Source organism: Pleurodeles waltl, chromosome 2_2, assembly GCF_031143425.1.
Source record: "Pleurodeles waltl isolate 20211129_DDA chromosome 2_2, aPleWal1.hap1.20221129, whole genome shotgun sequence".
NCBI classification, from domain to species: domain Eukaryota; kingdom Metazoa; phylum Chordata; class Amphibia; order Caudata; family Salamandridae; genus Pleurodeles; species Pleurodeles waltl.
The window spans coordinates 1117427956-1117448655 of record NC_090439.1 but is presented as its reverse complement, the minus strand read 5'-3'; the positions used below and the strand labels follow the sequence as shown (position 1 = coordinate 1117448655).

The following is a 20700-nucleotide window of genomic DNA, read 5'->3' as shown; positions in this document are numbered from 1 at the left end:
TTGCCTCTGGATTCTTCTGATAATTCTCTGGTTGTGTTTATTAATGGGCAGCTCATTTAAATAGGTTTTCTTCGCTTGGCAGGAGGACACACATACACGAAGAGTCTGATGCAATGTTTTTATTTGTGATGCGTTTCGGCTGCTGATGCAAGCTTTAATCACGGTGCATTTTCCAAAACATAAGCATTTCAAGCAAAGGTGCAATAGAATGTGAAGACAGACTTCTCAAACTACAACCTGAGTCTTTCCTTTAGGACAGTCATCACAGAGGTCGTAAGCACTAACGCTGGAATGGAATTCCCATATTCATCTGTCCCCAGAGGGCTAGCATGGCATTGTCAGAGCAAATATTAGTCACCTAATTAATAGTACTAACAATATATGAGTTAGAAAAATATGCATAATTTTTGCTCTGTATAATTGACAGTTTCATAATCCTGTAACTGACAACATAAATGTCACTCAAGGGCGTTATTACTAAATTCGTACAATGTCAGGAACAGTCTTTGCATTATTCTCTCAGTCATGTCATACAGCACATTAATATAACCCTTGTGGTTAAATGCGTACCATGATAGGCTGGTAGTTTTTTTTTTTTTTTTTAAAACAAATTCGGCTATTTGAAAATCCCACCCCAGTGGGATAAACATGTAGGAATGTGTGCCTTGTTTTTGGACAATGATTATAATTCAAAAGTATCTGATTATTTGATCAATAAATCAATAGTCACTGAAGTAGCCCATTTGAACATGCTTGAACAGGCTTCTCCAACAAGTAGCTCGTGAGCTAATGGGAGCTGCTCAGCTACCTGCCAGTAGCTCTCCTGTCTGCATCCCACCCTTATAAATTGGAACTTTTGGCTTGTTTAAATTAACACATGCACGACAAAATTGTGTATTCCAAGAAGAATATGTGTGTATTCTCAAAACTCATAAGCTGATGTTTAGAGAAAAATGGCTGAATTTCTAAAATATATTTAAAGTTGATTTTTGAGTGATAAATCATGTGTGAAGACCTATTACTAATGTCAGGGCCATTGATCTGTAGCTGGCATGTATTAAGTACATATAGACATTCCAAATTGACCAAGCTACTTTTAGGTCGAGCGCACAAGCGCTCTGGCCTGTTGTAATCTATCTGTCGGCTTTTAACCACACCCACCGCACGCCCACCACTACCACTCATTTATGGGCTTGCCTTTCAAAAATCCTTTGTTAGCATTGGTAAATGCTTTACTTTTGTCCCTCATTGGGGTGGTTTTGTTACCGCCTTGGCCATCGATTCTGTTAAATGGATAATTTCACTTTTGCTGATACGTTTGCCTGCGAGCAAACTTTTTCCTTTTGTGTCTCTCCTTTGCGCTCACACTCATGGCGGCCGTGGCGCTTTGAATGGGCTCACTTATGTCAACTGTTTTACTTTTCATTTTCAAATTATGTGGCAAGAAAAGTCCAGTTGGTAATTTACAACACTAAGAGCTTTAACTGGAGCAAACGTGAGACCCATTGCATTGCAAATGCTTGTTATATTATTGCTTGCAAGCCTCCTGCTGCACCGAGGAGATCACTGCAGCCAATCTTAGACATGGTGGTTACTAATGTCATCTTGGGTGATGTGGTCACTATTATGAAACTAATAATAGTAGCTTGCCGTGATTTTTGATTAACAAAAGTACTTCTCATCACATAAAAGGTTGGAGCCCCCTGTACTAGATATAAAACATAACATTAAAATGTTAAACGTGGCCACTGTGGAAAAAAGGCAGTTTATGTATTGTGTGCGTTCATCCATCAGCAATTCCACCTTGAACAACATTTTGGCTATTTTTTGCCTGGCATGGCAGCGCTGAGGATGGCATCCGTACCAAAGATGGTACTAAATGAAGCAAATTTAATTTGCTTTATTTATGGGTCACTTAGGCTCAAAGGGCCATCAAGACGAGGACTTCCGTGAGTCTTGGCCAATACCAAGTGACTGCTTTCAAGCCAGACCGGTCCTTTCCTGTTATACAAGAGTCAGATGGTGTAAGGCAGACCCAAGTGAAATGTCAACTCAGATTGACAGTAATCAGCAACATGGCAGTTCCCCAAGCAGGCGGTCAGCTCCCAAAAAATACCTGAGGCTAGCAGCTGCTCCTGCTATGATTGCGACCCCTATTTAAAACTGCTGAATCCAGAGTATATTTATAAATGATGCTCACTCTCGCTTCCTTCGCAGAAGGGCTCACAAGTGTTGGAGCGTAAAATTTTAGTAATGCTTTCAGTGACCCAGACGCATTAGGTGACATTTATATTCACGTTTTAAAAGCCGAATGTAGAGAAAGCTGCACTGACACATATTTTAAAAGTGCTCACGTTTTATTTTTGTGGCGGACGCCGTTGTGCCTACCATAGTTGACAATGTGCTAACAAGATTAAAATAACGTGGAAGTATGTTGTATATATTAGAGTAACTGCTAGTTGTGAAACCAACTTGAATTGTAATGTTTATTGGGCGGTTTATTAGTATAAAGTTACGTGCGCAGAAAAATAAATGCCCTTCTTTGTCATACTTAACATGATGCCTTAACAATCTTTGCAAAATTAAATGAAATCTTATTCTCTTTTATTGATATATTAACTAATATTGAATTTAAACATTTGATTATTATACATGATATATTCATCTGTCCCCAGAGGGCTAGCATGGCATTGTCAGAGCAAATATTAGTCACCTAATTAATAGTACTAATAATATATGAGTTAGAAAAATATGCATACTTTTTGCTCTGCATAATTGACAGTTTCATAATCCTGTAACTGAAAACATGATTTCTCTCTCTTTTTGATTTGTGCCTGCATGTGTTAGCTCAGTGGATCCCAACGTATGGTCCAGGGACCACTGGAGGTCCGCAGAGCCTCCTCAGGGGGTCCGCGACTGCTTAGAAAATGAAATAATGTTAACAGATTAGGTCTCCAGCTTTCAGTAATGACTCAGTGGGGTGGTCCCCAGATTCCAATAAGGATGCAGTGGGGGTCCCCAGGTTCCAGTAATGATAAAGCAGGGGTCCACAGAAGTCAAAAGGTTGGGAGCCACTGTGTTACCAGCCCGTTCCCACACATGCTTGTCCTAATTTGGTTAGAAGCAGGGGCAACCTATGTCCGAATCCTGATTTCTAAATCTTTGTAATTTCTTGGGCTAGTGTCTTCACAGTCTGATGTAAAAAATATTTCTGTTTCTCATATCATTTCATTATTAATATGTATTATTATTCTTGAATGTTTAATGGTGTTGATATTGAGTAGATTAAACTTGTTTGGTCAACCTGTTGTTTTAATTTATCTTTACAATTTGATTTTGCGCACAATTTAACTGACTTTGGCTTTTTGGTTATAAAATAAGCTTTGGAACTTTTATTGATTGGAGTTTCCTACCGTGGCCACATTGGTTGTGGTGTTTAAATTTGTTGTTGGGTTTGAAATGATTGTGTACGGTTAACCACACTCCTCACGGGGTCAAAAAATCCCTCAACCCCAGTGAAGCGTTTTCAAATCTGGTGAAGGATGAGAAAAAAGGGTGAGCACAGGTGATTAGAAAGTAGGTAGGGAAGAACCTGAAAGTGGAATTATGAGGGTGTTACACTGCGTAATATACTACCATGCCTCCTGTCCAGAGGTGTCATTAGTGGAGGGGGGCCAGGGCTCTTTGCTCCAGGCCCCGTAGTTACTAGGTGACCTGCGCTCCTATTAAAGCATGTATTTACATAATTAAAAAATAAGTTTGACCTATTCATTTGTGAGGCAGCTAACACTGCATCACCAATTGTTGCAACAAATACAGCGGTTTCCCGTTGGAGTTTTCAAATATTGTGTGCTGCACCTTGGATGGGAGATCTAAAAGGGCCAGGCAAAAATTTTGACCCCAGCCCCACCAAAACTTCTAACATGCCTGTTTCTGGCCACCACAGGTGTATTACACAAAGTGCGCCAGGGTGCCACAGACGTTTGCGCCTGCTTTCGGGGCACTTTGGTATTACAGAACGGGCTGCAGACACTGGTGCGGGCCCTTCTGTAATACGGATAGCGCTGGAACACATTTAATGCAAGCGCTATCATCAGAAGGTGTTCCCTCATTTGCATGGGATGTGACCCCATGCAAATGAGGGAATCCCTTTGCCTCAGCCCATGCCCTGTTATAGATATTATAGATGCGGGTGCGAAGGCAAAGAAGCTGTCAGTGCACCCCCCTTTTGTCAGACCTCTGGAGGAGGCGTAGGAGGTCTTATGGACCCCCCAGACATCCCCTTGCAGGCAGATGCAGTCACTCACTGCACCCGCACGCCAGGGGATCTCTCTGACTTCTTAAAAGTGGAGGCGGGTCGCCGCCTGCAAAATGAAACATGGAGCGGCTGCTTCAAAGCCTCTCCGTATTCCACTTGAACATGAGCTAACGGCCACTTTGGGGGCAGCGCATTCACTCTAATATGCTGCTCTCTCCTTTTCAAAGGTGCGCCCGGCACAAAGAAGGAAAATGCATTGTATGTGTGATACGCTTACTTTACAGTATACTAAAATTGGGTAGTGGTTTCGTCTTCATTTGGCTCCTTTCATTTGCATGTAGGCCCGGTCATTGTATACAACAACAAGGCCTGCCGCGCTCTCAGATGGAGACCAATGTGCCTGATGAACTGGATTAATCGATGCAGACGCCTGCGTGTTCGCAGAGGGAGCGGTCTGCAGAGATACAAGCAGCTGCTGGAAACATTGATTTCAGACTGAACAGGCAGGGGTCAGCATCATCCCACCGCTGGTCCCAAGTACACTGGCGATGCCCTGGGAGCGCTGCGAGGCTCTCTGGATCTCTTTTGTGCCAAGGGTCCGATGAGAAAAGGCGCATTGTGCTTGTGCCGCCCACAAGAGCGGCCTAAAAACAGATGGAAATTAGAAAACAGGAACAGGGGAAGAAGTGGGGTGGGGGTGATTTCATCAGGGGAACTTCAATGCTGCTTCTTTTTGCTTTGTGAATGGCTTCAATCCTCTTAGGAACAAATGTTTTAGTCTGAAGCTCTCACAAGTCATTCTGCGACACCCACGCAGCTCACAGGAAGTGGGGGTCGTGGGATGAGGGAATTTGTGTAAATCTAGAAAGGAGACCTTCACTTTACAAGGAACACAGTATGTGGTCTGACAACTATTTCTGACATAAACCCAACATACCAAGAGGATGCTGTCAATTCAGCAGCAAGACTGCCAACCATAACACTAGGAAAATAAACTCTTGGAACTGGCTGCTAATATATTTTAGAGATTCAATACGTTTTTCTAACACTCCATTATATGTATACATGAAGTACACTTTAGATTTCAAGGCAAAAACCACTCACAGTTGTGTGCACTAAGAGTCTGAGGTGTGTAAAGGAGCTCCAAGCTGCAATGCCATCAGCACAGAAAGATACCAAGAAAGCTAGTATACAGTGGATTGGGGGAAGGAACAGCAAAAACTAACGAAAGTATAAGAAAAACGGCCAAGGAAGATCAGAAAGGAATAAAGAAAATAAAAGAAAACACAGCCACAGAAATGGGGAGAAGGGCAAGCAGCAAGAAAATGAAAAGTACAAAGAAAGTATTGAATGTGACAAAAAAAAAGACAATGAAAACCAATGCAGACTTTATCACTTAATGCAAAGATAGGATCATGGGTGTGTTGATGAAATCCCTAGAGCGGCAGCAGCCCGGCCTCTCCTGCCGTTTAGTTTTGCAGAGCTTGTTCGGTCATTGATTCCCAAAGACCCCTTAAACGACAGCTCTGGTGGCACCCCAACCTGTGCTGGTCCCCCCCTCCCATTCTCGCCCCCCCTGCACATGAAGTATCAAGCAGGTAGCCTCCCTTAGCCCACTTTGTGCAAGCCCTGGGGAGTTGCCTACCAACACCCCCATGTTGAATCAGGCCCTGAAGTATTTGTTTGTTATTTGTTTGTGTGTGTAGTGTTCACAAATATTGTGTAACGCTGCTGGCTGGATTCTGGACGAACACTGGTGTGAGTAATTGGAAAGGCTTTGAGAACTTTAAGCATTAAAAGTTTTCCTGTCCTGACCAATAGGTGTTTGGGACTGTCTCTTTAAGAGTCAGAACAGTGACTGGAAGATGGAGAGTGGATGCTAAACACAAAGGCCCACACATCACTTTCCCTGGTCCACTTTGTTTGGGATCTGCATTGCACTGGCACATCCCAGAGTCATCTTTGAGAAGGAAAACAGTGCCCTGGGCTGGATGTCTGGACGGACGCGCTGGACATTGCTTGACAGGGTCTTCTGTCCTACAGCAGAACCAACTTCAGTGATGGCAAGTGTTTGCAACCATCCCCTAACCCTCTGAAGAACATCACCTGAGGCTGAGCTGAGCTTCCTGGGAGGTCAACTTCCACAACACCAGCAGAGATGGTAGTGGCCCTGCCTAGTGGGCCCATCCCTCCCTGGACCAACTTTTCTTGTTTTCATCCTGCTTGATGCTCCCTTGACCTGCTGAGCGCTTCGGTCCAGCGCCAGGAGATGGGATCCTTAGCCCTTTTGTGGCCAGTTGTGGGCCCACGTGTTCCTGGTCAGGTAGCCACTCATCCACCTTAAAGCTTGGCGCATGTCCGTGGCATAGGTAAACACAACACACAGACTCCGAGGAACTGCCCTCTTCTTTCAAGGCACCTTTGCACTGCCCAGAAGTTACCTTGGTGTTTGCTTCACACTGTCTCATTTAGATATTCGCTAACTTTTCACCTCATGAACCTGAATCAGAATCAAAGAGGTACAAAATAACCCATTTTGACGGAAAGATGTAAATATTCCATTTAGCTAAAACTGTCAATTTTTTTTCCACCAAACTTTAATCTTTTGCAACATTGGCTGGTTCTGTCTTTCGTCTTTCTGTTCGAGGAGCTGTCTGAGCTTGGTAAAAAAATTGAGATTCACGACCATTAGAACTCTGCATATTTTGCACACCTCATGTTGCCATGGTGATTACCGTATTTCATTTGAAATGATATTTCAGGTGAGAGCGCAGTTTATCATTTCCACTTTCTGCATGAAATTAACATTGAAGATTATTTTGTTTGTTAAAGATGTGCTCCGCCTGCTATTGTGTTGTTTTGAGAATTCACACATATTTGTGCGCTGTTTATACTCTAAATAAATTTCACATAAGATATCATTAAAAGTGTTGCGTTCTCATACGACTTAGGCAGGACATTCATACTTTAGGGGGTAGGCATAGCACAATTTCTGAGACCCCTACCTTTCCCTATTTAAGAGAGCCCAGTGTCCCCAGAAATTACAGACCCTGGATTGTCCGGTCTGACAAAGGGGGAGCCGGAATCTTTAGGACAGTGGTTCCCAACCTGTGGTCCGGGGACCCCTGGGGGTTTGCGAAGCCTCCACCTGGGGGTCCGCGACTGCTTAGAAAATGTATTAATTTTAACAGATTAGGTCTCTAGCTTTCAGTAATGACTCAGTGGGGAGGTCACAAGAGTCCAATATTGATTCAGTGGGGGTCCCTGGGTTCCAGTATTGATATAGTGGGGGTCCACAGAAGTCAAAAGGTTGGGAACCACTGCTTTAGGAGACATTCCCTGATCACTCTCTTCAGACTTCAGAGTGGTTAGTTGAAAGCCAGTTTGAACAGTTCAACTGCCTGGAATGTTTTGAAGGGCTTGCAGGTGAGTTTGCAGATTAAGAGCTCTGGTCACCCAGAGAGTCCAATCAACGTTTTAGGTGCGAGAAAACATGTTAGCCAATCAGGCGTCGTTGATATGCGTCTCGTTGTCTGACATTTTCAGCTCGAATCCTCGCTCTTTGCTCGATCATGTCTTATGTGCGGTGCAGAGAACCTTAATTTTAACTATGAATCCACCGGGGGACAGTGGATCACTTTCACGGGTGGATCCCATAGATTCAGACAACATTTAAGCTGCCGGGTTCTGTAACTTCTGTAGCCTGTCTGTTAGTTTCTTCGGAGCCCAATGCAGATAATGTTTGAATAGAGGAGGCATCCTTCACCTTATATAAAGCATCCTTTAATTAAAGGGTCTGCTTTGCAACAGACATTTGTTTGAAGAAGTCAACAATCAGTCACAGTGCAGTAGGTTCCCACAGAGGAATCCGTAGTATTAAGACAGAGTAGGTACTATATATGAGGTTCAACTTGCCTATCAGTTATTTTCAGGGTTGCGGAACAGTTCCTCGTCCCCACAGTCCAAAATAATTGAGGAATAGTGGGAAGTCCCAATTCTCCCTATACATTAACAGTCTCGCCAGCAGCAGCTGGGTCTCAGTTGCTGTTGGATGGGGCTTCCACACTATGAATGAAGAGTGGTCTATCTGCTGGTCTTTTGGGAGTTTTGTGGCCGTTCTCAATAAAACTGGTCATAAGATAATCATTGCAATTTTGAAAGACTGATTTTTGATGGTGGGCCCGACCTAGTTTTCATCCCTTTTAACCTCCCCTGAGAGTTGGTCTACAAATAGCCTAGAAAAGGGAAGAAGAGAAAAATAAGCACGTGGGAAAGAAGCAAGACAAGAAGGCCAAAAAAATACAGAGAAGAACAAAAGGCAAAACAGAAAAAGATACATAAAACCCCCAACACAAAATGCCCAAAACCACAGGTCCACATGCATTTCCCTTTTCTACAAATGGTCTACTCGTATACGAAAGGTAAGGTTGTCCAAATGCTGAAGAAACAGACAAAACCAAACTCTCACAGTGAGAATTTAGACTATCAAATCCAACCCTATCCTACACTACTCCTTACTGTATCTCAAATGTTATTCAAGTTGTGTAGTATATTAAGTGTTCAGCATCTCCATTCCTCAATGAGTAGCCGATATCGCGTTCTATCTTAGGAACACCACAATGGAGAACCTTCGGCCTCAGAAGCAGGGCCTGAGAGCACCTAGGGCTGAGTGTGGTCGCACCACGTAAAGTTTAAACCTGTTGACAAATTGCACTTATGCACTTAGTATGAAAAACGTGTTGACTACCTGCTTAACCTTCTCCTCAGTGTGAGGTTCAATGATGGTCTAGCTTCTTTAGTAATTTGTGCAGTGTTTAGTGGGTACAGACATGAGCCGGGGAAAAACATGTAAAGAACATTGTAGAGTTCACCATTGTTCTTTTCAAACTTTCAAAGAAAGAAGTAATTGAATGTGATGAAACCCAGGGTGTGGGCTTTGGTTGATGAATATTTTTTTTTTCTCAAGCGGGAAGTACCTTATAATCTACAATTGTGTACGGAAGACGACTCCTGGGTGCATATATGTTTTTGATAGGCCAGATCTAAAAAAAAAAACATCAGGACGAGCAGCAGGCGGCTGCTTCCCCTCCTGTCAAATTAAGAAAGAGAAACACTAAGGAAATTTTAAAAGTTAAAAAAATAAATAAAAGAATAAATAACAACACTCCCTGTTCCCTTGAAAAAAATTCACAATGTACTGCAGAACACGCTGAAAAGGCGGGGATGACAGCTCCGTTGAAAAGAAAATCCACCACCCCGCAATGTATAGAAATTTAAATCCCCACTTCGTAAGTACACCTCCTTTAAAGCCGCAGATATATATATCACCTGAGTGTGTGAATCTCCGTAGGACTGGGAGCGGGGGAGTAATGTCTTTGGTACGCCCTGTCTTTTAAATTGGAAATGCTGTTCTCCAGGAAGGAGGGAGTAAGTGGAATGAGTGGTAGCAATACACAGTCATTCTCCGCTGGCAGGAGGATGAATAAAGCAACCCTGTAATTGTCTATAATCGTAAGAAGGACTCAAAGCCTAGATTCATCTCAGTTGAAGAAAAACGCACGGATTTCTTCTTTCCATATTCATAAACCATATCTTCTGCCGGTCTCTCTGCTGCTCTCTGTTCCATACCAGGAGCTTGGGGTTATTACTATGTGCAGGTGGCGGGAAGGGGTTTTAATGCGCAAGGGAGAAGGGGGCAGGCCTCAGTGGCGTAAGAAAACTTGAAGGGCCCACCTGCAAAGTACATGGAGGGGACCCCCTTCGAACTCACTCAGGAACTCTCAGGCCAGGGTACTGTGCTGAGGGGGGCCCCTGGAGCTCAGCCCACCCACGCTGCGGGGGCTCTGGGGGCCTTTGTTACACCACCGGCAGTCCTCATGAATAATCACAAATCCACAACTTCCTTCTTTATGCTCTCAAATAATTGGATTGGAGCAGCAGATGACTGGCTGTAACCCAAGAGCCTGGGCAGCAGCAGGGGCGACAACCTGACTCAGTGCTGCCACCTTCAGGTAGGACGGCAGTGTAGCTTGGGTCACGAGAGGACTGGGTTTAAACTCAGGAGGATGTGACATCACCACCTGATGGTCTCCTCTTGGCCCGAGCCCCAATCACTCCACTTTATGAGGCGACAACGAGAGCCAATGAGAAGTTTGAAGGATGTGCTGTGACCAATCAACAAGAAAGTGAAGAGCCATGGAACAAGTCCAACATTAAACTCATGAGTATCAATCGTAAACTCTGGATTTGTACCTTTGCAAATATAAAGCTGCCTTAATTGTTTTTTTTTTTTTTACATTAAAAATCGGTATGAATGTGGTCAGTTCCAGAATGGGTAAGTCTTCTGAAATATGAAGGATATTTTCGAAGACCGCCGCTAAGACTCGGGGCTCAGTGGTTTGGTCTCAGTGCTGCAGGTTGACAGAATGGGTTTAGAGAGATGTCTATATTCTCACATTTACCTTGGTGCTAAAGATTGAGCTGGAAAGGAAATTAAAACAGTTGATTGACTGAGCCACCTTTAGCCAAGAACAAATTCAGGTTCTTCAGGCTGCACTTTCTATATTTTTGAGTGTCTTGCACTTTCTCCAGTGTAGCCCCTTAATAAAACGGGTGAAGCTGGGGACTGAAGATCCCTTCCTGTTAACTGATCGGTGAAGAGTGCTCTGCTCAGACGTCCCATGCCATCAGCGGTCTGCACTGGATTCCTATGGACTGGATCACAGATGGGAGGGTATGGCTTGCGGAACCCCGCGAGGATGTGAACCTTAAGTCTTCAATCTTGGTCCATCCCGGGAAGGGCTGAACGTTAGGTCCTAAGATCCTCTGTGTCGGTCCGTCTGCTATATCTCACAACATTACACCCTCCTTTGGGCACGCCGATAAGCTGTAGCATGCTGCATTGTCAGCAGAATTCCCCCCGCCAAGCTCCAGTAGCAAGACTCACTTCTTTCTCAATTTTCTACATAGTGCAGTTAGTTGTATTTTAAGCGGGTGCTGCAGTAACTGCTGTGGTACAGTCGGAGTGGCCAAGGATCAGGGCAGTGTGCACAGTCCTCCCAGCAGTGAACGCCTCTGGCTCAGGAGCGGATGGCCTCGTTGCCGAGTGCTAAGCCACGGATGGATGTGGGCACCCATGTGAGAGTATTACTCCTGGAGGGCTTACAAGAAGAAGGCTCAGCCAATAAGGAGTGCGGACTAAGTATTTTTCTTTGCTGTGGGCCCGCGTTGCACCATAGATATTGGTTGCGGTGAATATATCAATGTCTGACTCGGTGTTTGATTAGAACATATATTCTAATTTCCTTGATGTGATGCATCCCAATGACCATCTCCTGACTCTAAGATCTGAGCTCAGGAATATCAGCAGACACGCGCTTCATCCGGGACAATTTTGCCCCTTATCTGTGATTTGTATTTATCTTATCACCATTGGTCTTCTTGTGGAAGACTTGATCCTAAAGGGTGTAGTGGTCTCTGTGTACACAGTCCCAACAGGTTGAAAGGCTGTGTGTGTAAAACATCCCATTAATGGCTGAAGGGGACAAAAACTGGGGATGCTTAGGCCAGGCTGTGACAATGGATCAAAATGAGTGTTTAGCCTCGGATCAGGGGCATATGGCCCTCGCTTCACTTACTTCCAAGTGCAGCCCTAGTTACTAGATGCAGGCCTGGTCAGGGACCTTGAGACGGTGAAACGGAGCTACAGCTTGACGATGAGGACTTGAGGTCGGCACATACTTGCTACAATGATCATTTGAGTACTGCAGAGATGAGAATTCAGTCTTGCCCGTCACCGTGCGACCTCACACTGGCAGTCGACTGCAATAATGCCCCCAAGTGGCTTTCAGGAGTACTGCACGCCAACTGGGTCTGTTGGCACACACCTAGGCATGCCATCACTAGGGTTGGCACCACCTCATGGCCTTCAGATGGCCTGGAGCTCTGAATGCGCTGCAAAAGGGGGCAGCTAAGGGAATCCTGCCTTTAGATGCAGACATTACCAGAGCAGGTCTAGTCTCCTTAAATATCCTTCTGGGTGTTTATCTCTATTGATATTCATTAATTGCAATACATTATTCTACCTTCAGTGTATTCTTTATTAGGTTATCTGATGCAGATCCCGGTGACCCCGAGAGGCTGCTCCCATTAGAGGGCACCACTGACAACTAAATCCACATCCTTCCCTTTCTCAGCCAAGATGGTCCTTTCTACATCACAGTCCCATAGTAAAGCATGCAACCAAACTCCATAACCTGATGTGTAATAACTTATTTGATGTCATCTGGATGGCAGGCTTCCGGCTGACACCGACTGTTAATGCTCTTCTTAACACTTTGATACTAGTAAGCTATTAAAATATTTGTCATGACTGATGAAAGGTACCAGGGGAGGGGCATCATTGATGTTCCAAAAAATACTGCCATCTGCTCATATCACAGAGCAGTATCTGCCCTGGCTGGCAATGGTTTGCTGAGTCACTTTTACTCCTGTCTAAAATCAACTTACGGTGGCTTTTGCGCGAGGCACTTTCTGGGAGAAGCCAGTCTCATTTTCAATCCTAGTAGCTTAAATGGCCCTTCTCTTTTCAATTTTCATATCCGAATATGTTGTGTGACCACAAATTATGGCTGAATGTTTCCCAGCAACTTGTGGGCAGCCTTTGCCATGCACGCTCTGAATGGCCAATGGATGACCAGCTGGTGATCTGATGGACTAATCTTTGCACATGATGGACCATAAGTTGGATGTAATATTTTCCAGGTATTGTGACAGCTGTACACTTAAAATCTGTACTGTTGTGTGGTTACAGCATTTTTTAAATGAATGTCACCATATAATCGTCTATCATATCTTCAATTCCTTACACCTCAAACAATGTCCGCCTTAAACGCCTCCTTACGAATCAAATTTACTTGATCATCTCTAGTGTCAGATGTTCTTGGCTGCTTGCTTAAGTTCCCCACGTCTACCTCATATACTAGCCCATTCTGCAAGGAGGTTGGGGATCTCTCTGATACATGAACAAGCCTAGGCACAGGCATCCAAACATGTCCTTTCCAAAGAACAAAGCAGGCATTCAACAAGAAACAAAGTTCATCATCCGAGAACTACTGATGGGGCCTTTAGTCATGCCCGTGCTTTACGGAAACTGCCTGCTTCTGTAGAAAATGTATTTCTGGTGTCCCTCAGGTCACCGCACAGGCAGATCCTTGAAACCAGGTCAATGCTGTTTTAGTCAACAAAATGTTGACTTCAGGATTGGGTAAGAGAGGGAGTACTACACCCACAAACCTGATAGCATTACTTGTTCTGGCTTGGCTGATCCTTCTTCTGTTTCCATGCTTCTTGGCACTTTAGAAGCCGACATTGCTTCCTCGCTCTCTAGCCCGACACATGCTCGGTCACCTTATGATCTGGAAGCAGCACGGCCACAAAAAAGAAACATCCTAAGGCCTTCGGCTACTGTCAGCCCTCTCAGTGACATTTCAGTCAACGAGGGAGTGGCTACATGTATCTTACAGTGACCATCCGGCGAATGATGTCACAAAAGATCTGAAAACTTCAGTTGCTAATCAAATGAGCAAACATTCTAGAATGTCTATTGTTCGTGATTGTTAGTGATGCAAGACTGGACAAGATTTGTTTTTTTTGCGTGGATGGCTCCTTTAAAAGAGGCTCAGGTTATAACTAAAAAAAAGCCAACCTCGAGTCAAAGGTTTTCTTCAACTATCATCCATCACAAAGCAGCCCGGCGTTGATTAACGAACAACTCAACCCTATGACGGAAACCATTGCATTGTGCCACAAAGACAAAGCCTCTTTGGAACCCATTTCTCTTCCCTTTTTGTGGTCTGTCCTTAGGATAAATAATCTTTGGGGACACTTTGACTTCTTGATGCCTCTCTTTGCTCAGACACGGGCGTCAGAAAGCAGTGGCTTCACGCGCGTTCAGTGATATAAAAAACTTAGACCACTTCTTTTGCTGGAACAGAGAGCAGTGGTAGTCCGGGGCGGTGTAAACTCCAACTTATATCATGTCAAAACCTTACAAACACTGGACCTCCCAAATCCTCGCTAGAGAGGCTCCGATGAGCCCAAAATGTATCTGTCCACTGGATACTGGACTCAGAAAGAGGGATCACATCTCCCTGGCCTGGCTACTGGAACGAGGGCCGGCGCTATCGAGTGTTGGGAGAACTGAAGACCAAGGATGCGTAGACTTCATTCCACCTCATGCTTCCATCATCCCCACCAGGCACTCCTTGCCGCTTTACCTCACTCTTTCATTTACTTTCTCATATCTCACTGATTTTCCGTGTTTCCCTTCCTCCGTTTCCCCTTTTCTGGTATTTTCCCCTAATAAAATCAGATGAGGAAAAGTAAGTGCCCCCAACCCCAAAAGAGAGAGTGCTGTGAGCCCCAGAATACAAGTAACAGTGACAATTAGGCGCTGCTTGCGGGGCAGCCATGTGGTACTACCCCTTGAAAGCAGCACTATGTGCTCCACCGCTATGTGTGTCGAGTGGAGACAAATGTCTATTTTCACTCTCAGTAAAGGTGGCTTTAGAAGAGAAAAGACTATTTTTTGCGCTCACTGCTATGACATCAGGGACGGAGTGGGAACCCAAAGCAGCCCTGGCAATTTTGTCAGACCAGCCCACAGGTCCGGGGGCAGAGGACGAAGCACTGCTGCTTTTGTTCTTTTGTTACTGGGGGAAGATAGATATTGCAGCACTGGGGGAAGATATTGCAGCAGTGATGCAAAACCGGCCCCCACCCTTCCAGTCCACCGGGAAACCGCCCGATGCCCGCTATGGCCAGTCCAGCCCTGTATGACATGGAGATTTGTGTACAGTGATAGCTACCATCTTTACGTGTCTATGATGTTTATTTAATGGCTCGCTACAAGTGCCAAGAGACCAAGCTTACGCAAAGGGTGCCCTAGACAAATGTTACTAAGTAAGTCGGTCAGAAACCAAAAACAGATACAGATCTAGTGGAGACCCAGCCTCATTTTCAGACTTTCAGGCATGAGGGATCAAGGAAGAGAAAATTCTCACATCCAGTGCTTAGTTTGTAAATGAAAGAGTGCTGGTGCCCAAAGCGCCTACTCAGTAGTCGACGACCACTGCAAATAAACTTCGGCCTCACTACCTAACACTCTTTGCGACTTTATCGGACTCTTGTATGGTCCTGGTTTCCTCCTTTGTGACACTTGTCCCATCTTTGTCTTCCTCCGTGTTTCTTATTGTCTGTTTTTCCCCTCTTTTGCTCTCAGGGAATATCTGATGCTGAAAATTAAGTGCCGGCTCCCAAAAATAAATGTGCTGGCCCTAGTGCTTAATTTGTAAATAAAAACATACCAGTGCTCAAAGCCCTCCTATTAAACATGCGGCTGCTGCAATTAAATGGACGAACACGGAATACTGAGGCAGCGTAATCCTGAAGCCATCTTGGGCCTCTTCAATCCATCTACAGTCACTCCATGCCCCTTGATCTCACTCTTGCAGCTTTCTGCCCATTGTGACGCTTTTTTATTTTTCTCTTCATCCATCCGCAGTAAATGCTTCAGGCAGAAAAATAAGTGCCAGCCCTCAAACAGAAGTGCCGGTGCCCCGCACCTTAATCAAAAGCACAAATTAAGACCTGGGTGGCCCCCCACCTGCACCCACCGGCTCAGGTTAAGCACTGCTCACATCCTTGTGATTAACACAATCTCATCAGTCAGAGCCCACTAATGTGATCTTTATAGAGCTGTCTACAAGTAATGCCAGCTGGTGAAATGGATAAGAGGGTCAGCCAAAGACATAACAAGCCCCAGAGACAGTTTATGGCAGAAACAAATATACACCTATGTCAGGAGTTTTCTCCAGAACTACAGTTAAACCAAAAGACGCAAGCCGGGTTATCCTGAATGTGAACTAAAAAAAACAGATACTAGCCTGGCTATGCTGAGCAGGGAACTTGAAACCAGAAGGGAGCCTGGCTGTTCTGAACAGGAACTAAACAACAAACATTGGCAAAGCCAATATGTCTTGCCTAAGTGAGAGCAGTTGGTTTTGCCAATGTCTTTTACCCATGTTGTGTAGCAGAACGACTGCTGTTCATCATGCCTAAAAGATAGTGGAGTGGAGTAGAGCGGTGTAGACTGACAGAGTGGAGTGGCGTAGGGTGGAGTGGTTTGGAGTCGTTTGGAGTGGAATAGAGTGCCGTAACTTGTCTGAGAGCAGAGTAGAGTGGTGTAGAGGAGAGTGGAGTGGCGTAGAGCAGAGCAGCGTACAGCAGAGTGTCATACAGAGGCATGGAGTGGCATAGAATGGAGTGGCAGTGGAGTAGAGTGACGTAGCATGGCACTGTGCAGAGGGGAGTGACGTAGAGTAGAATGATAGAATGGCAGGGACTGGCATAGAGTACTGTACAGCGGCGTGGAGTGGGGTAGAGTAGTGTAGAGTAGCAGAGTGGAGTGGCGCAGAGTACAGTGGGGTAGTGTACAGTGGGTTAGAGTGAGTACAGTGGCGCTGAATGGCGTAGAGTAGCATAGAGTGGAGTGGCATAGAGTGGCCTGAGTTGTAGAGTGGAATAATGTAGAGTGGCGTAGAGTGGTAGAGTTGTGGGAGTAAGTAACTTGAACAAGGAGGCAAACTTAAAATCAAAGCAAAGGTGTGAGAGGATAATGGCTGAAAGGCAATTGAAATAGGCAAGCATCATGAAGGTGTAAATGTGTTGTTAGTGTGTAATTTATATATTATAACGGCTTAATCCAACCATTGTAAAATGTAAGTTTATTTTATTTGCACGCGTGAGCAAAAAGGTGCAGGTGTAGGTAAACAATGTCCGTAAATGTGTTTGAAAACAGAAAGCACACAGAACTGGAAACAGAGGAACTGTCATGAAACATGCACCTCAATCACAGCACGATCACCAGATGGACACTAAATAAGTTGACTCAATCTGTTCTTGGTCCATGCTCCGCAGAAAGTAAATGTAGTGCAATTAGGAGGCCGCAAAGGAGAATGACAATTAAGCCAAAGAATGGTAAGCAATGGGCGGACTCCATGCCCTCCGGCAGGCGATACCTTACTAGACACGCGCCTGGCTATTCTGTATGGCAACTAAAATCGAGACAAGAGCCTAGATATCCTGGATGGGAGCTAAATACCAGACAAGAGCCTGGCTATGCTAAATATAAACTACAACTCACAGAGGGACAGTAATTCACACGAGTTCAAAGGTATGCAAATAGCTGGTGCTCTACGGACAGAAGTGGACTATGTAGTCCCCATTAATAAATATGAACCTGAATCTTTTTCAAACCCCTTCCAACTCTTCCAGCCTTAATGCAATCTGCAAAGCAAACAGGAACACACAGAATTTCAGTCTGCCCCCTGCTGCCTCCAGGAACTAGGTGTCATTCCTTTCTATGCTTTCAGTTACAATGCAAGAGGCACAGTAGGGGAATCTGCAAATCTTTCACCTTCTAATGCAGGGAAAAGCTTAGAATGACATCTAAGAACAAATACTGTATTAATATGGCTCTCCTCCTTCCTCTTTTTTCCAAACCTGCTCTTACTTTTCACACACTGTAAAATGCAATTAAAATAATCTTATCTATGAAGAAGGTGCACGTGTTCAAAAGAGAAGCCAATGTATGTCTTGAAAGCCAGCCACAAAATTATGCATCAAACTAATAACTTCATTATCTTCACAAGATTGCCTGGTCTCTTCTTTATTAAACTGTACTATCCATGCGGCTAACACTTTACCTTTCTTGCGTAGGCTCAATGCCAGTCATCTCCGCTAGTCCACCATGCGGAGAAGCCAGTGCCTACTAGAATGAGCCCGCAGATAATCAGTGTGCACTCCAGATCAAGGACATAGCACCAAAACACAGGATGTTTGATATACAAGATTTATGGTAGAGTTTCCAGTTTTTTAAAGGCCAAGCCTTGGCCCAAAGGCATTAGTGCACTTGGCAACAGAACCAGACTGAATACACTTTTTTAAAGACCTGGAGAGACAGTGTTGCTTTGTTCTAAGTAGTCCACACTATCCAAGACCAAACTTTTAATTTACCGAATAAAACCTCAATTCTCGTTGTTACACCCCTTTGCTCACTGGAGCAGCTACTTCATTTAATGTGGTACTCATCGGCCATGCTATAAAAATCAGCCATAGAGCTGCCTTTATGCCGAGGGGCTTCACTGACAGCTGTACAACATCTATGACACACGCCGGCCTTCGATCTTACCTTTCGTGTCATTCACGGGGTCCATGTGCCTGTAGATATACCCCTCCAGGTAGGAGTGGAACTTTGGAGTAGGTGGGAAGAAGGCTAGACAAATGGCCATGAGCTCCCAGCCTCGTGCCAGGCTGTCGTAGCGAAAGTTCTCCGTGGTTTGCCGGCAGAGCTGAATGTAGAGCTCGTCCCGCAGGCCTTGCATGCTCCATCCTTTGGTAGCGATCTCCAGCGCCACGTTGAGCTGGTCGGTCTTGGCTCGCCGGTCGCCCATGTACATCTGGATCAGCTTGAAGATGTCGCAGGCCTCCTTCTTCACGTGGCGGTCGGATGTCATGATCATGGGTTTCTTGATGGACTCGCTGCTCCAGGCCAACATGTTGGCGATGGACACCTTGCGGCGGAAGAGGCCCTGGGTGTGTTTATTGAAGTGCTTGGAGGCCCAGTTCTCAATGTCAGTCTCTGAGGAGGGCTTCCGCAGTGTGAACGTAGGGAAGACGCAACTAGAGCTGGGCATCCGGTTGTGACGACTGCTGTCAAACTGGGAACAAGCCCCAAGGTCTTCAGACTGAAAAGAAGGAGGGAAAACAAATTATTAGGATAAAATGAAAAATTGAGAATAAAGCAAATATCACGGCTTCTAAAACTGGACCACAAGATTTGACTGTTTCGGCGTAGACTGGAGTTCTAGGGTCATGTTGCTCATAGACGTGCATGCTAAAGACTGCTAAACACAGAGGAAAGTGGAACACATGGACACAAGGACTTTTCACAGTAGGCCCCTGCCAGCCCTGCCAAGTAGGACACATCCAGTGCTTAATTTGTAATAAAAAGATGCCGGTACCAAAAGCCCTCCTCTTAAACACACGGCTGCTGCAATTAAATGTGCGAACACGGAATACTGAGACAGCATAACCCTGAAGCCATCCCGGGCCTCTTCAATCCATTTAAAGCCACTCCCAGCCCCTTCAGTTCACTCTTGCAGCTCTCTCCCTTTGTGACGCTTTTTTGTTGGTCTCTTCCTCCGTCTTTCCCATATGCGTCTTTTGCTCACAGTAAATGCTTGAGGCAGAAAAACAAGTGCTGGTGCTCCGCACCGGAAACAACAAGCACAAATTAAGCACTGGACACATCAGATGTTAAACACATTTTAGTGCTGGCATCCACATCGACACACTAAAATGCATTAGTCACGCATAACAGCTCCCCTGTGAATGTGCGGTTATGAGCACTAGTGCAGGAATTAACAGCAAGCTGCCCAGGTGGGCTGTTCATCGGCTTGCTGTGGCCCTCTTGCCAGATCACCTGTTCATCGACCATCAGCTATTGCTTCTTGACCTGTTCATTTCTAGAACATAAGGGAACAGAAACTAATTTAAAATGATTGGATTTCTTAATTTTTAAAAAGACTCTCAGGACAAACGTAATACTATTTGCCAGATTTAAAAATAAGTTGCCTATAAGTGCTTCTGGATGTCATCAATATATAATATATGGCCCTTTTGAAATAAAATAAGGCTTTTATTTTTTTTATTGTTATTTTTTTTTGCAATTTTTCTATAATGTTTAAAAGGTACTTGAGTATGTTATCTGGGTCAGGCGTTTGCTTATTAGCTATAACTAGGAGTGTTGTGCATGTAAGATACATTTAAACTTTGACAGATTACTTGACAGACAGGATTATCAATTTGATGTGATCATGTACATAAACACCTAGAGGGAATGTGCTACTAAGATTTACTCTATATGTGCAGCGTTTATTTGTAATGTATGTGCACAGCCCGTCTCAGCATCATTATGGTATTGTCATATAAAAAGGGGCAGCAGGTTAGAGACCTTTCATTTCAGGGGCTTTGCAGCGTTTCGAGATCTCTTTGGCGCTGCCCGTCCCTAAAAGGGCGTCATTTCCGGCGTTTATCTCTTTCCATTGACTTAATTGCTCGGTATTATTCATGAGAAAGTGTCACTCTAAGTGTCACGCATTTGACAGCTGAATGTCACTCTTAAGTACACTGAAACCATGGAAATGTCACACAAAGGCAATCCAAACACTTGGCAGCTCTGCCCTCCTGTACAGTGATCATCAGCAGCAAAGTGCAGGGGGCAGGCTCCCCCGGGGGTCTCTGAGAGATGGCAAACCAGAAGGGGTGGTCTGTGAGGGTCCGAGTACAGAGGAGGGTGGAGAGGAACCCCGTGCATGCAC

The 20700-nt window shown here is 44.7% G+C and overlaps 1 protein-coding gene across 3 annotated transcripts in view; it reads right to left on the bottom strand.

The window, feature by feature from the left end:
- Positions 1–20700, bottom strand: part of ARHGAP39 (Rho GTPase activating protein 39) — a 683801-nt gene that overhangs the window by 238562 nt on the left and 424539 nt on the right. For all 3 annotated transcript variants that reach the window (XM_069220913.1, XM_069220914.1, XM_069220912.1), the window contains exon 4: positions 18510–19065. In XM_069220913.1, the coding sequence (XP_069077014.1) occupies positions 18510–19065 (556 nt within the window). The remainder of the gene's footprint in view (positions 1–18509; positions 19066–20700) is intronic.